Genomic DNA, 18,206 nt, shown 5'->3' with positions numbered 1-18,206 from the left:
CCTAGCAAACAGATTAAAAGAAAAAATAACTTCCTTAAAAGAAAAATTATCAAGGTAAGCATGCAAGGTTAACCAAACCACTTTCTTTTGTATATGTTTTTCTATTTTTCATAATATTTTATGTCCTAACTTTATAAATCTTTAAGAGGATTAGTTGTATTTTCACATAAAATAATGCTCCTTTCATCAGTATTTGCAATTTACATTATCCTATGCAATTTATGGTTTTCTTCCTGTTGTTGCAAGACCACTAGATTGTCCGAATTGTTAATATAATGAAACCTACAATTTGCCTCTACCTACTCAGAAACATTAAATAAATACTACCACTGTTGGTCATGAAAGGAACCCAAGTGTCATAAATAGTCTGCAGTAAACTCTTTTTGTGACCTTTAGAAAACTCTTCACTTTTCTTCTTAGTCAGCATGTCAAAGACTCCTAAATTCAACAAAGGTCAGCATACTTATCCAGTGTCTATGTCCAGTGTCTACTATGTATCAGACACCACACTCAATTTAATTTCCAATGAAAATACTAACAACACTCAACAAAATTTGAGAAGAATTAAAATAACTTCAGCTTACAAGAATGAAATAGAGGAAAATGGGGGAAAGGGGCAAAAAGAAGTGAGGAAGTCAAAAGAGTATAGAGAACAGAGGAAAGGAATAGGAAGGAATGATAACAAATGAGGAGCTGGTCTTTCTCATCATCTACTCTGTTCTCTTCCTCTAACACTGCCAGAGCTATACAACCACGTGGAAAGACAATATGCAAAGAATTAACAGATGTACTGTGCACACAGCTGACTCGGCGGCTATCAGAAAAGACAGATACCAATCCAAACGTATAAAATGTAACAGTATATCTCAAGAAAGGAACACCTTGAATCTCCCAGTACCATGAAGCCATGTCACTACCCACTACTACGTAAGCTGTGATTCCATCATACCAGGAAGGAGTGGAAAACAAAGAAAACTCTAGGTGTGGGTGACTAAATTTTCTACCATTAGGCTGAAAGAAGAGGAGGAATAAGAGGTTAGTTGATTGAAAAAAAAAAATCCAACTATAAGAAAATATAAAAAACATGTATTTGCTCTACTGACTGTGGCTTATGATAACCATCCACACTATAAAGCAACAATGCTGAGGGGCATTCACATCATTTCCAACTTGTTGTGGCCATAAGAAAGATTGCTGCAAATATCACTGCACTGAGATGCAATGATTTGGTATATTCACAGAGCTCTGCAATGCCAAAGAATGTTTAAACTACCATACAACTGTGCTCATTTCACATGCAAGCAAGGTAATGCTCAAAATCCTTCCAGCTAGGCTTCAACAGTTCATGAACCAAAAACTTCCAGATGTACAAGCTGTATTTAGAAAAGGCAAAGGAACCAGAGGCAAATTGCCAACACTTGTTGGATCATAGAAAAAGAAAGAGAATTCCAGAAAAACATCTACTTCTGCTTCACTGGCTAGGCTAAAGCTTTGACTGTGCAGATCACAACAAACTGTGAAAAATTCTGAAAGAGATGGGAATACCAGACCACCTTACTGGCCTCCTGAGAAACCTGCATGCAGGTCAAGAAGCAATAGAACTGGACATGGAACAACAGGCTGGTTCAAAATCGGGAAAGGAGTACGTCAAGGCTGTGTATTGTCACCCTGCTTATTTAACTTACATGCAGAGTACATCATGTGAAATGCCAAGCTGGATAAATCACAAGATGGAACCAAGATTGCTGGGAGAAATAACAACCTCAGATATATAGATGATACCACTCTAATGGCAGAAAGCAAAGAGGAACTAAAGAACCTCTTGATGAAGGTGAAAAGAAGAGAGTGAAAAAGCTGGCTTAAAACTCCACATTCAAAAAACTAAGATCATGGCACTTGGTTCCATCACTTCACGGCAAATAGATGGGGAAACAATGGCAACAGTGGCAGATTTTATCTTCTTGTGCTCCAAAATTTGTGAAGACGGTGACTGCATCCATGAAATTAAAAGACACTTGCTCCTTGGAAGAAAAGCTATGACAAACCTAGACAGTGTATTAAAAAGTAGACACATCTCTTTGCTGACAAAGGTCTGTATAGTCAAAGCTATGGTTTTTCCGTAGTCACACACGGACATGAGAGCCGAACCATAAGGAAGGCTGAGTGCCGAACTTTTGAACTGTGGTGCTGGAGAAGACTCTTGAGAGTCCCTTGGACTGCAATGAGATCAAATGAGTCAATCCTAAAGGAAATCAGCCCTGAACATTCATCAGAAGGATGAAGCTGAAGCTCCAATACTTTGGCCACCTGATACAAAGAGCTGACTCATTGGAATAGACCCTGATGCTGGGAAAGATTAAGGGCAAGAGGAGAAGGGGATGACAGAGGATGAGACGGTTGGATGGCATCATCAGCTTAATGGATGTACATTTGAGCAAACTCTGGGAGATGGCAAAGGACAGCGAAGCCTGGTGTGCTGCAGTCCATGGGGTCGCAAAGAATTGGACATAACTTAGCAACTGAACAACAACAAATGGAATGCTTACCATCAAGTTTAGAACATTTTTACCATTTTAAAAAAACAAAGAATCCCTACACCCATTTAGAAGTCATTCCTCATTCCCCCACCTCATCCCAGTTCTAGACAACCCACAACTGATCTGCCTATTCTAGGCATTTCACACAAACAGAACCATACAACATGTGGTCTTTTATGATAGACTTTTACTTAACACAGTTTTCAAGGATCACCCATGTAGTACAAGTATCAGTACTTCATTCCCTTTTAATCACTGAATAACGCCCCATTGTATGGATATATTTTATTTGTCCATTAGTTGATCAACACTGTGATGCTTCCAATTATTGGCTATTATAAATAATATTGCTATGATCATTCATGTACAGGTTTTTGTGTGGATGCATGTTTGTACATATGTAGGCTGGAATCATCGGGTCATCAGTTCTGCCAAGAGAACGCACTGGTCATAGCAAATATCCTCTTCCAACAACACAAGAGAAGATTCTAAATAGGAACATCACCAGATGGTCAACACCAAAATCAGATTGATTATATTCTTTGCAGCCAAAGATGGAGAAGCTCTACACTCTATACAGTCAGCAAAGACAAGACTGGAAGCTGACTGTGGCTCAGGTCATGAACTCCTTATTGCGAAATTCAGACTTAAACTGAAGAAAGTGGGGAAATCCACTAGATTTAGGTATGACCTAAATCAAATCCCTTATGACTATACAGTGGAAGTGAGAAATAGATTTAAGGGACTAGATCTGACAGACAGAGTGCCTGATAAACTATGGATGGAGGTTCGTGACACTGTACAGGAAACTGGAATCAAGACCATCCCCAAGAAAAAGAAATGCAAAAAAGCAAAATGGCTGTCTGAGGATGCCTTACAAACAGCTGTGAAAAGAAGAGAAGCAAAAAGCAAAGCAGAAAAGGAAAAATATACCCATTTGAAGGCAGAGTTCCAAAGAATAGCAAGAAGAGATAAGAAAGCCTTCCTTAGCAATCAATGCAAAGAAATGAAGGAAAACAATAGAATAGGAAAGACTAGAGATCTCTTCAAGAAAATTAGAGATACCAAGGGACGTTTCATGCAAAGATGGGCTCAATAAGGGCGAGAAATGGTATGGACCTAACAGAAGCAGAAGACATTAAGAAGAGGCGGCAAGAATACACAAAAGAACTGTACAAGAAAGATCTTCACGACCCACTTAATCACAATGGTGTGATCACACTCACCTAGAGCCAGACATCCTGGAATGTGAAGTCAAGTGGGCCTTAGGAAATATCACTACAAACAAAGCCAGTGGAGGTGATGGTATTCCAGTTGAGCTATTTCAAATCCTGAAAGATGATGCTGTGAAAGTGCTGCACTCAATATGTCAGCAAATTTGGAAAATTCCACAGTGGCCACAGGACTGGAAAAGGTCAGTTTTCATTCCAGTCCCAAAGAAAGGCAATGCCAAAGAATGCTCAAACTACCCCACAACTGCACTCATCTCGCACGCTAGTAAAGTAATGCTCAAAATTCTCCAAGCCAGGCTCCAGCAATACATAAACTGTGAACTTCCAGATGTTCAAGCTGGTTTTAGAAAAGGCAGAGGAACCAGAGATCAAATTGCCAATATCTGCTGGATCATCGAAAAAGCAAAAGCGTTCCAGAAAAACATCTATTTCTGCTTTATTGACTATGCCAAAGCATTTCACTGTGTGGATCACAATAAACTGGAAAATTCTGAAAGAGATGGGAATACCAGACCACCTGACCTGCCTATTGAGAAACCTGTATGCAGGTCAGGAAGCAACAGTTAGAACTGGACATGGAACAACAAACTGGTTTCGAATAGGAAAAGGAGTACATCAAGGCTGTATATTGTCACCCTGCTTATTTAACTTACATGCAGAGTACATCATGAGAAACGCTGGGCTGGAGGAAGCACAAGCTGGAATCAAGATTGCTGGGAGAAATATCAATAACCTCAGATATGCAGATGACACCACCCTTATGGCAGAAAGTGAAGAAGAACTAAAGAGCCTCTTGATGAAAGTGAAAGAAAAGAGTGAAAAAGTTGGCTTAAAGCTCAACATTCAGAAAACTAAGATCATGGCATCTGGTCCCATCACTTCATGACAAATAGATGGGGAAATAATGGAAACAGTGAAAGACTTTATTTTTTTGAGCTCCAAAATCACTGCAGTTGGTGACTGCAGCCATGAAATTAAAAGACGCTTGCTCTTTGGATGGAAAGTTATGACCAACCTAGACAGCATATTAAAAAGCAGAGACATTACTTTGTCAACAAAGGTCTGTCTAGTCAAGGCTATGGTTTTTCCAGTAGTCATGTATGGATGTGAGAGTTGGACTATAAAGAAAGATGAGCGCCAAAGAACTGATCTTTTGAACTGTGTTGTTGCAGAAGACTCTTGAGAGTCCCTTGGACTGCAAGGAAATCCCACCTGTCCATCCTAAAGGAGATCAGTCCTGAGTGTTCATTGGAAGGACTGATGTTGAAGCTGAAACTCCAATACTTTGGCCACCTGATCTGAAGGGCTGACTCATTTGAAAAGACCCTGATGCTGGGAAAGATTGAGGGCAGGAGGAGAAGGGGACGCCAGGGAATGAGGTGTTTGGATGGCATCACCAACTCGATGGACATGGGTTTGGGTAGGCTCTGGCAGTTGGTGATGGACAGGGAGGCCTGGCATGCTGCAGTTCATGGGGTTGCAAAGAGTCGGACATGACTAAGCGACTGAATTGAACTGAATGGTAAACCTACATTTAACCTTTTGAGGAACTGCCAGACTGTTTTCCAATATGTGATTTTAATTTCTGCCAGTTTGATAGGCATACAATAATTTTACTTAATTTGTAATGTGTACTTCCTTAATGAGTTTTAGGCTTTCTTTTCACTCACTAGCCATTTCTATTTGTTCTTCTCTGACCTGCTTTTCATCTCTTTTGTCTTTTTTTTCCTACTGAGTTGTTTTGTCTTTTATAAACGTTCAATAATTCTGCATATATTTTTGATATTAACCAATTCACTATTGTATTCTTTGCAAAGATCTTATTTTGATTCTAACATTAGTATTTTAATGTTCTGGTATCTTTTGATATATAAAATATTAAATTTTTATGGAGCCAAACATATCTCCTGCATGTGTATGTTTATTAAGAAGTTCTTTCCTACTTTAGATTAAAAATGCAGTTGCTAAAACTTTCTTCTAAAATCTTATTTTAAGTCTTCATACAAAATTTATTTTATATTACATAGTATGAAAATCAAATTAAGCTGTTTTTCTATTGAAATATATATAATCTTAATCATATATTTAATGATCAAATCTCATAAATTTTTTTCTTTGAATTCTCTATTCAGTGTTTTTTCAAGCCTCAGGTCAGGACTATTTGCTTTTGAAATTAATTTAGTTATGCTTTATTTGACACTGAAAAAAAAAAACAGAAAAAGAAAATAATGTGCATCACATGTAATGAGGGTAAATGTTCCATAAAACTTCTACTTCTAATTTTTAACACATACATACATCAGTGTATGTAAAATGTATTTCTTATTGTGAATTATAATAATGTTTGAAATCCACCTTTTTACTGTATTCCATTAATCCATTTATCTGTTCCTTTGTCCATACATATTTATATGATTCAAGAGGCTGTGTTTTCTTTTATGTACTTTCTTTGTCTATTATTAGATATTTGCTCTTCCACATGAACTATGTGGTCCTTTTTTTTTCTAACATTAAAAAAAAAACCAACTTGCTTCTATTCTAATTAGAACTCCTAATTTGGGAAAATTATACTTAATGATATTAAGTTCCCTACCCCATCAAATATTTGGTATAACTTTCTGCTTATGAAATGTGGTATGCTTCCATGATTCTTACACTGTAAGTTCTATAGTTTACTTGACAAATGTACTCCCTAGGTATTTTATAGTTCCTTTCATTGTGAAAGAACATTTTTCCCATTTTCATTTTGTGTGGTTATTGCAAATACGAAGCAGTACCGGTTTTATTCATCTTACATGACTAATCTCACCAGATTCTCTTCTTACTTCTACTGCTTATAACTTGAATGTCTTGGATTTCCTAGATGTGCAATCATGCTTGCTAGGACACCTAAAGAAAGGTAAATAATTTGGCAGTACAAAATGGAAATACTGAAATCCTGTCTATCTCCTCATTGTAACATGCAGTTTAAGTAAAATAAACAAGAAATTAATTACTCAAATGACTGAAATAGATTCCTCTCTCTCACTCTCTGCTATTCCTTGAATTGCTCTTCATGTTAAGCCCTAAGCCTGGCTCCTCCTCTCTCATTTTCTAAACTGTGCTCTGGCTTCTGATGCCTCGGTGGTAAGAAAAAGAGATGCTCTGGCTCTCACTATACCATTGCGCGCGCGCGCACACACACACACACACACACACACACACATATCTCCAGCCATTCAGATATATGCAAAAATGGCACAAGATAAGATGCTAAAAAAAATGTCAAGAAATCAAGGATATCCAGAAAGACGATCAAACAGAAGATATGGTGGCACTAGTGGTAAAAACCCACCTTCCCAGGCAGGAGACATAAGAGACTAGAGAGACACGATTTTGGTCCCTGGCTCAGGAAGATCCCCTGCAGGAGGAAACTGCATCCTACTCCAATAATCGTGCCTGATTACGAGCCTGTGGGCTACAGTCCATGGGGTTGCAAAGAGTCAGACACAATTGAAGTGACTGAGCACACAGAGGATAAGATATGTGAATAAATAACATTATTTCAATAAGAATGACACATACTCCATAAGAGACATAGGTAAAGCATGACTCAAGATGAGAAGAAAAACAGTTCTTACAGTACAAAAACACACTATTATAGGTGGAGGTTAAATATATACTTCAATAACACTATAATACAGATATATTACATATTTTGAGATATTATGGGTTTGGCTGCACCTAATTATTACATACATTACTATTCTCTTAGGGGGGAAAACGGCTTTCAAATAATTCACTTATAAGTGAACTCCTAGCAACATAACTCACATGTTTCTTAAAGATCACTCGACAGACAACTGTTAACAGTTTCAAAATTATGGTATTGTCAATAAAGGGAAATAAGAGGAAAAATGATCTTTCCTGATTACCCCTTGAGAACAAAATTAATTTTATTCATTATTAAGAAGAAGAAATCCCTATCGTGAATCTTAAAATAAAAATTTTATAAATTCAGGTACTATAAAAATTTCATTATAATGTTTATAGTTCAGTGTTAAAATTAATATAGCTTCTTATAATGCCAAGAATATCATCATAAAAATTTTGACCAATGTCAAAGTTTTTCATCTTTGAATCCACACAGTGTATATAACAGCAGTTTATTGGTTCATTCAAGCTATAAAAATATGACTGACATTTCATCTGGTCAACCATCTTAAAGGTTAACTCTTGTTTCCTGTTTTAGATTTTATTCTAGGTGAAGTGTTGTGGGCAGATTCTATTTACCTATTCTGAACAAACCACAAACTGTTTCATTGCTCACTCTTACTGTTAAGAACATATTGACTTGCTGCCTGCTCTGCTGTTTAATTCATTTATGCTGAGAGTCAGGCATGAAGACAGAATTTTAAATGTGACATTTGCAGGCTGTTAGGTCATTTAAGCGCTGACAACACCAGAGAATTCCTGACATATAACTGGACCTGATTACCAACCATAGATAGACTATGGGCAAATTTTAGACCACTTTTTGTAATTTCTCATAGAATTTTAATATTCAATTTTAACCTCCATGAAAAGATCTATGTAGCCAACATTTTATTTTTTTTAGGATTTTCAGTCATATTACATGATGACACTTGGTAACAATATTTTTTAATATCATTTTATCTACACAGTACTTTACTGTTTAACAGAATACTGAAAATATAGTCCAACATCCCAGTTTTAAGTGCAATAATCAGAACCACCACTGTATTTAGGAAGTGAGAGTGAAAGTGAAAAGTCGCTCAGTCGTGTCTGACTCGTTGCGACCCCATGGACTGTAGCCCACTAGGCTCCTCCATCCATGGAATTTTCTAGGCAAGAATACTGGAGTGGGTTGCCATTCCCTTCTCCATGTAGCCAACATTTTAAAGTAAAAGCCTGTTTTCTTTTAATAAGCTCAACCTGGTACTTATAATCAATCTGTATCTGCTAAATAAAAATTTGTTTGATTGGCAAAGATATATGGAAAGACTCATAATAGTAATTAACATTCGTAAAAGTTCTGACAAATTCTGACCTTTAAGGACTTTTAATATTTCCTATAATCTATAGCCTCTGATAAATCTGGTAGGTCTATCGGCCATAACTCTCATCAACAAACCACATTTAAAATTCTTAGATTCTGGCCCAGCAGAGCGAACTTTGTATGCTGTCAGAATTATAGTACAAAATCTAAGTTTAAAACTTACCACACTGCCTTCTCTAAGATTACAGTAATGTAGAAGGGATGACAGAGTCATTATAATTGGAAATGAAAAAATTACCCACATGACATTTAGAATTACACTTTACAAGAGTTGATAATGGGGTGGGGTAGAAGAATTAAGGAGAGATTTCTTTCTCATTTTACCTACTCAAAAAAATTACACCAAATGTTATTTTTTTCAGTAATTTTTTTGTCATTAATAAGTACCATATACAATGGTTCAAATGAAAGTTCTCTGAAATTAAGTCTTGTTGTTAAGTAATGCACAAAAGATAATTCTGATTCTACCCTGTATTTTATATAAGCAAGAATTCTACTGTTAAACAGCAAGTAGCCTTTTAATATTGCACTTTGAATGAGATTTCCAACTGTAAGAGGTGGAGCCTAAATAGGGCTAGACAGCCTGGAATGCCTTTCAGCTATAGCACATTGATTCTGAAAAACCTAACAAAAGCAATTACTTTTCAGAGATTAAAAATCTTGTTTCTTTCAAAAGAATAAAATGGAAAGCAAACCTGGTGTATTATCTGAGCTACAGGAAGTTGTTCAGCGTATTTCAGAGGTTCCATTAGTTCCTCAACCATCTGGTCTTGCTTATAGCTGGAAAAAAAGAAATTAAAAAACACAAAGCTAAAGTATATTTTTTTAAATATGGCAGATACTTAAACATACAAAATATGAACTATATTAAAAATATATATCTGAGATTGTAAAATAAGCAGTATTTGTCAATAATCTATGAAAAATAATCTAAGGATAATTTTTAAATGATACAACCATATATACATTCAGATCGCATAAAATTACTATTTAATAAGACTAGCTAACATCACATAATAGTCTCATCCTGTTTTTCACTCTGAGACTTAAAAATGTTTAAGAACTCCATGTTCACTGCATATGCTTTTAAAGTGTCTTCAAAATTTGGCTCTAACTATTCAAGCCTCATCTTCAGCAACTCTTCCTCTACATCCAAATCAATAGTTTCAGCCATGCCCATCTACTGGTCCCCTGCCAGTGGGCCTTGTATTCCCAGGACTCTGACTTTCTCCATTCTGTTTCCTTTTTGGACCAACCAAAACTCCCTTTTTGTTTACTCTTCTTTCAAATATAGTAATTTATTTAGATCTACTTAGGTGCATTTTTTTAACCACCTTGAAGACAAAAACCATGTTTATTCTTCTTTGTATAGCTACTGTTTACCATATAATGAAGACTCAACAAATGTTTGCTGAATGAATATATGAATAAAATAAAGACAACAATAACTCTCTGAGAGGTTATTCAATATGGAAAATATTTTAACTTATATTTCAATGAGATGCAGAATGGACACAACATATACCTGATGGTATAAAAGAGTAAAGAGCAGAGTAAGAATAAAATATACCCAAATGAAGAAAACTACAAAAAAAGGTTCTTAAAAAAGTATCAACATTTACAAAATAGCAAATAAACATTAGATTTCAAAATAGTAAGACCGAAATACATTTAAACTTTCAATTACCTTTTATTCCTGTAAAGTACACATTGCCTTATCAACTTAAATCTAAAAACTGAAACCTTGAATTACCTTGAAAAATAAACAAGACTAGTATAAATCTCTAGTAAGAAATTTGATGACGAGAAATCTGGAATCTCTCCCAATAAAAAGGCAAATATACAAATAAGGACAAAATTTTGTACGTAAGAGTTTAAAAGACCTCTTAGATAGGTAAAAGTCTATATATACTTTGCAGATTAGCATAAACATAATTAATTGGAGGAATTTTGTAGACTCTCACTATTGATGAAAAAGACTGTCTTAAATATTCCTTTATAGAGACACAAAATAGAAGGGTGGTTTCCAGGAGCAAATGAGGGGAGAGGGGGAAATTACTATTTAATGGGTAGAATTCCAGTATTAAAAGATGAAAAAAGTTCTGGAGGTGGACACAGATAAAGACAAAGACCTCGTGAAGATACCAGGGGAAGATTTAACCATCTATAAATAAACAAGAGAGGCTTTATAAGAAAACAATCCTGTCAACACCTTGATCTTGGACTTCCAGCTTCCAGAATTGTGAGGAAATAAATTTCTGTTGCTTAAGTCACTCAGTCTGTGGTACTTTGTTATGGCAGCCCTCACAAATTAATACAGTATACAACTAAAAATAAAATATTCATTGACCAAAAATAACCCAAATTATTTTTAAACATTTCACAATGTACCACCATTTAAAGTTCTACCTATATTTTTAGGTATACAAAAGATATACCAAGCAACAAAAGGAAAATAGATTAAATAATACCAATTTAAAATTCTTGTGCTTCAAAATACACTACCAAGAAAGTAAAAAACCCAAAGAATGGAGGAAAATTTTGGCAAATCATACATCTGGGAATAGCAGACCACCTGACTTGCCTCTTGAGAAACCTGTATGCAGGTCAGGAAGCAACAGTTAGAACTGGACATGGAACAACAGACTGGTTCCAAATAGGAAAAGGAGTACGTCAAGGCTGTATATTGTCACCCTGCTTATTTAACTTATATGCAGAGTACATCATGAGAAATGCTGGGCTGGAAGAAGCACAAGCTGGAATCAAGATTGCTGGGAGAAATATCAATAACCTCAGATATGCAGATGACACCACCCTTATGGCAGAGAGTGAAGAAGAACTAAAGAGCCACTTGATGAAAGTGAAAGAAGAGAGTGAAAAAGTTGGCTTAAAGCTCAACATTCAGAAAACTAAGATCATGGCATCCAGTCCCGTTACTTCACAGCAAATAGATGGGGAAACAGTGGAAACAGTGACTGACTTTATTTTTGGGGGCTCCAAAACCACTGCAGATGGTGACTGCAGCCATGAAATTAAAAGACGCTTACTCCTTGGAAGGAAAGTTATGACCAACCTAGACAGCATATTAAAAAGCAGAGACATTACTTTATCAACAAACGTCCATCTAGTCAAGGCTATGGTTTTTCCAGTGGTCATGTATGGATGTGAGAGTTGGACTATAAAGAAAGATGAGCACCAAAGAATTGATGCTTTTGAACTGTGGTGTTGGAGAAGACTCTTGAGAGTCCCTTGGACTGCAAGGAGATCCAACCAGTCCATCCTGAAGGAGATCAGTCCTGGGTGTTCATTGGAAGGACTGATACAGAAGCTGAAACTCCAATACTTTGGCCACCTGATTCGAAGAACTGATTCATCTGAAAAGACCCTGATGCTGGGAAAGATTGAAGGCAGGAGGAGAAGTGGATGACAGAGGATGAGATGGTTGGATGTCATCACCGACTCAAAGGACATGAGTTTGGGTAAACTCCGGAGCTGGTGATGGACAGGGAGGCCCTTGGGGTCCTGTGGTCCGTGGGGTTGCAGAGTCAGACACGACTGAGCAACTGAGCTGAACTGATACATCTGAAAAAATATTTGTATCAAAACTACATTATAACTCTATAATAAAAAGATAAATACTTCATTTAAAATTTTCCTACCTCATTAAGGATATTTCTAAGTGAAACTGGATTATTTGTGGGTTGTTTTCTTTTTTTTTTACTGTATGTCTGTGGTAGGAAAGAATACAATGACTACTCCGTAGAGTTTGGTGCTATTGCCTTGATTAAGGCACTAGAAGTTTCAATAAATATCTGCTGGGGAAAAAAATTAGTGTAGATGAGATCACTGGTAATTCTAAAAGTAAATAGAAATATGAAAAATTCTTCTAAAAATACAAAGTAATGACATATAAAATGGAATTCATTTTACTCATAAAATGTCTCTCAATCAATATAAAAGATACAAAAATATTAGAAATCTAATTTTAGCAATTCATTTTAACATTTTCAAAAATGACAAGTAGATGCTGCAAAAAATATCAACTTCTTTTTCCTTATTTTATTTTTTCTAAACCATTTTAAAGTTGCAAATATCACAACAGATCACATCTAAACATGTCAGTATGCATCAACCAATGAGAGGTTTGAAAATTTTCTTTTTCTTTCTTTTGCCTGGCTGTGCAGCTTTCAGGACCTTAGTTCCCCCACCAGGGATCATACCACGCCTCTGACCCCGGCAGTGAGAGCACTGAGCCCTAACCATCAGGGAACACTCTTGAAAATTTTCTTAATAACTGCAGCATGTTTTAAAAAGTCACTCAAAGTGCAATTCCCAAGTAATCTTGGGTACCACTATGGATTTTGAGCTTTTTACTTATTCAGTGTCCCACAACAAATTACTCATTTTGAATTTCTTGAAAATGTCCATCATTTTCTTGCCGTGTATGTTGCTAAAGGTGTGATGTCAAACTGATTTTCTTTCTATTTTAATTACTCTCACTTTTAATTTATTTAAAAAATAAAACTATTTTTTTTTTGGCTTGAAGGCTCAGGTGGTCTTTTTCTTTTAAGGTCTAATACTAATATATAAGATATAGCTAAGAGTCAATTGTTCTAGATCAATCAATTCTCCGAGGCACATGAGGGCCCTTTCAATATGGAAATCCAAGTTTCCTTTTATTTTAGAAAAGTTTGATTTATTATAATTTTAAATATTATTTCTGTTCATTTCCCATTTATTTTTCTAGTTCAATTTCTTGATCTAAATATATTGGATCTTCTCTCTTTTTCTCTGATCCTTTTATCTATCTTATTTCAATTTCACTTTCATGAATTTTTTCAATTCTAGTCTCTTACTGAACTTTTGGCAATATCTATCTTACCTTGGGAACCTTGTAATTTACTTTTCATTTCTGAAATGATTTTTGTCTTTTTTTGTTGGTTTCCTTTCCAGAGTTCAGTCAGCTCCTATTTCATACATCTTCCTATTCATTGTCTATTTCAATTGTGAATTTTGAAGTGTCTGATTCACAGTGTTCTTTCATAATGCAATTGCTTGTGTAATGTAAGTTATATTTGAGTATTGTGTCTTGGTTTCCCTGGTGGCTCAGATGGTAAGAATCTACCTGCAATGCGGGAGACCTCAGTTTGATCCCTGGGTTGGAAAGATCCCCTGGAGAAGGGAATGGCTACCCACTCTAGTATTCTTGTCTGGAAAATTCCATGGACAGAGGAACCTGGAGAGCTACAGTCCATAGGATTGCAAAAAGTTGGACACAACTGAGCAACTAACACTTTGACTTTTATCTTAGTTTTCCTTGTTTGTGCCTTTCTTTTCCTTCTTTTTATTTTTCCCTTCATTCTCTGTGTGGTGAGCATGTTTAGAAGCTTTGTTTTAGTATTCTGCTTTCTTATAGTAACTGTGTATGGATGTTGGCTTCTCTTTTACTGAAAATTATCTGCTTTTTTTTTTTTAGATGCAGCAATACAGTAAGCTATCTTGTGATGGGAGAAGAGAGGAGATTAAGTTGGCTTATTAGGTTTCTCTCCATTCAACAACACCCTCCTCTGTGGCTACAACAAAGTGGAGATTTTTTAATAAGTGGTACTTTTTGTGGTAGTGGTGAGAACGGACTTTGTCCTTTTCCCCCTCTCATTTCCTTTGGACCCCTGTGTGCGGTTGCTTGTTTCTTTCCCTTCACTACAAGACTCCATGGGACACCTCCTCCTTCCCTGCAGACTATCATCGATTTCCTCAGAATTAATGCTTTCCCAATACTATCAACTAAGCCAAGTCACCCCCACTTCCTGGACCCCATATCTTCTATCTTTAGTAGCCGGGGCCCTAGCAAGTAGTCCATGTTTATAGCGAAATTCAGGAACTACGAAAACCATCAGTGTTATTTCCAGTTTATATACGGCTACCATTCTAAGGGAACTTGGAATTTTCTCTTGCAAAACAGTAAAGTTCTCTTTCTTAAAGCTACTCATTATTCCTTTTATTTAACATTTGAGTTCCTCCTAAAAAGATATATTTTTCATTTTTTTAAGATATACTTTTCTATTATCTCTTTCCAAGATCCTTCACTAAGACATCTACTTTAAAAAGAGTAGTTTCTGCACACAAAAAGCTATACATTCCTTTTCTTACTTTACTGTCTCTTTTTAAAAAAACAATAATAGGAATGGAATTTGCTTACACTATAGAATAACTGTATACAATACAGTGACACTACCATCTTAAATCAAAATCCAATTAAAATATTGTCCAAATCCTTTGCCAAAGTAAATAAAAGGCTGCTTGCAAAATTCTGAAACCCACAGTTACCCTCTACAAACTTCTGTTTCTTTTGAGTTCTTTTTACTCTTTCAAGATGCTCAGTTCCCTCAAAAATCTTTCTCCTCTGTTGTATCCAGCACTCCTAAAATAACACTGCAAAATTATTAATGTACCCACATAAAAGGTCACCTCTAATTCAGAAAAAGGTGAGGTTTTATTCCATATTGCCATATAGAGATTAGATTATTCAAGTATAAGATGGCCTAGTTTACTGGGCAGAAGACTAAAGACAGAAAACTAAAGCATCTTTTCAAACACTAGAAATACACCCAACAAAAAGAACGGAAAAACAGACACATTGTGCTATGCCAGACACAAACTAAAAATTAGTATTATCAATAAATAATTCAAGACACATAATGTAGAGTACTCTGAAATCATTAGGAAGAAATTCTTTAAACACACCAGAAACAGGAAGCTAGCCAAAGTTAGTGTTACTTCTTGAACATGAGAGACTAAAAGAATTTTTTGAAACTAAAAATATATAAAGAAATCAAGTTAATTTCTTAATACAATCCTTCTGGGGGAGAAAAGGACAGAAAAATTTCCTAAACTGCTTTAAAAAAATACCCAAGCATTCATATAATTGACAACACATATTGTTGTGCAAGATATACTTGACAAACCTGCAGCCCTATGACATTCCTGAAAGTTTAAAGACACTCTAAGGGAAAAGACAACTCAAATTTATTGGTCGATGGAGACAAACACAAAATGCTATTACAACTCCAAAACATCCCAAGAGTCACTGAAGATTATTTTTGTGAAGACAGGTTATATAGAAATGACACAACAATCTAATGCATCTTCCTTGAAATGAGATCCCCCTTCCACGCTCACAGCATCACCATTCTTCTAATTATCAAACTACAATCTTGCAAGCAAAGATACTAAACAAAGCCTTGGCTATTACCTACCTTAAAGAAGCACAAGGAAGATAATGAGTTGGGGAAAGAGACATCATTTGAGGTAGGGAACAGAAAGTTAACTCCCAAGAGAAATAAGGTTACAGGAGCTTATGGCCCAACTGCTGAAATGCATCTTTTTTTACCATCAGCTTGCAATGAGGTAGCATATCAGTTAAAAAAGAACGTAAGTTTAAAAAGATCACATACCAATTAAAAAAGAATACCTCCCCAGAAATTTAGTAAAGTGAATATAACGAAATCCCGGAAAACCAAGCTCTAATTCTCACTGAAGGACCTCTTATCTGGTACAAGTTGTAAGCAGGCTTTGCAGAAGTTCTCCAAACCAGCAAATGTGTATATTCATAAGGAATAATCTTTGTAGAGTCAAAGGCAATTTTAAAATAGCAGCAGTCAGAGAAAATCCTGTCAAAATTACTGAGTGCTTCTCATGTGGGGCTAGTAGTAAAGAATCCGCCTGCCAGTGCAGGGGATGTTAGAGACATGGGTTCAATCACCTAGGTCGGGAAGATCCCCTGGAGAAAGGCATGGCAACCCACTCCAGTATGCTTCCCTGGAGAATCTCATGGACAGAGGAACCTGCAGGGCTACAGTTCATGGGTTGAAAAGAGTCGGAACATGATTGAAGCAACTTAGCATGCATGCATCTAGTAGGTACACATAAGCGAAGTTATATATGTATGTTGTTCTAGTCATTTTATTTTGCTAAAATATATATGTATACATGAAAGTATGTAGAATATTCATAGTTTCATTAATAAATTGTATTCTACATACAAATAGATACAAAACATAAGAGACAAAGAACTCATACAACTCAACATCAAAAAAACAAACAACCTAATTAAAAAATGAGCAAAGAACCTAAACAGAAAGTTTTCCAAAGACATATAGCTTAGCTGCTTGTCATGTCCGACTCTGTGCAACCCTATGGTCTGCAGCCTGCCAGGCTCCTCTGTCCATGGGATTCTCTAGACAAGAGTTCTAGAGTGGGTTGTCATGCCCTCCTCCAGGGGATCTTCCCAACCCAGGGATCAAACCTAGGTCTCCTGTATTGCAGGCAGTCTTTACCACTGAGCCACCAGGGAAGCCCAAAGACATATAGAGAACCAATAGATACACGAAAAGATGCTCAACATCACTAATCATCAGGAAAATGCAAATCAAAACCACAGTGAGCTATCACCTCATACCTGTCAAGATGGCTATTATCAAAAAGACAACAAATGACAAGTGTTGGCCAGCATGTAAAGAAAACTCTCACGCACTGTTGGTGGGAATGTAAATTGGTACAGTCACTATGAAAAACTGTATGGAGGCTCCTCAAAAAAAAAAAAAAACCTGAAAATAGAACTACCATACAATACAGCAATTCCACTTCTGGGTATTTACCAAAAATAAACAAAAAGATCAATTTGAAAAGATATGTGCATCTCTGTGTTCACTACAGCATTATTTACAGCAGCCAAAATATGGAAACAACTCAAGCATCCATTCATAGATGAATGGACAAAGAAGATATGGCATAAATATAACAGAACATGGTGCTAAGTGACTTTACTTGTGTTTGACTGGATATGGAATATTACTCAACCATAAAGAAGAATAAAATCTTGCCATTTGCCACAACATGGATGAACCTGGAAGGTATTATGCTAAGAAAAGAAGTTAGAGAAAAACAAATACTGCATGATTTCGCTGACATGTAGATTATAATTAAATAAATAAATAAATAAATACACAAAACAAAACAGTCACAGATACAGAGAACAAATAGGGGGTTACCAGAGGGGAGGAGGTTGGGGAATGAGTGAAACAGGTAAGGGAGATTTAGTGGTACAAATTTCTAGTTGCAAAATAAATGTCACAGGGAAAAAATATAGTGTGGGGAATATAGTCAATAACAACACAGTATTTTTCTAAGGATAGACGGTAAATAAACTAATCAAGATTATCACTTTATAATGTACAGAAATATAAATCACTATATTGTACACCAGGAATTAACATAATTTTAGGTCAATTATACTTCAAACAAACAAACTCATAGAGAAAAGTGATCAGATTTATGCTTACCAGAGGCTGGGTGTGGAGAGTGAGGGAACTAGATAAA

At 35.9% G+C, this 18,206-nt stretch overlaps 1 protein-coding gene across 1 annotated transcript in view; it reads right to left on the bottom strand.

Moving 5' to 3' along the window:
* PIGK (phosphatidylinositol glycan anchor biosynthesis class K) overlaps positions 1-18,206 on the bottom strand; it is a 128,949-nt gene that overhangs the window by 34,875 nt on the left and 75,868 nt on the right. The window contains exon 10 of the mRNA XM_065910773.1: positions 9,524-9,608. Within this exon, the coding sequence (XP_065766845.1) occupies positions 9,524-9,608 (85 nt within the window). The remainder of the gene's footprint in view (positions 1-9,523; positions 9,609-18,206) is intronic.

Source organism: Muntiacus reevesi, chromosome 1, assembly GCF_963930625.1.
Source record: "Muntiacus reevesi chromosome 1, mMunRee1.1, whole genome shotgun sequence".
Classification (NCBI taxonomy): domain Eukaryota; kingdom Metazoa; phylum Chordata; class Mammalia; order Artiodactyla; family Cervidae; genus Muntiacus; species Muntiacus reevesi.
Note: the sequence above shows the minus strand (reverse complement) of the source record. Positions and strands in the feature narration are given on the sequence as shown.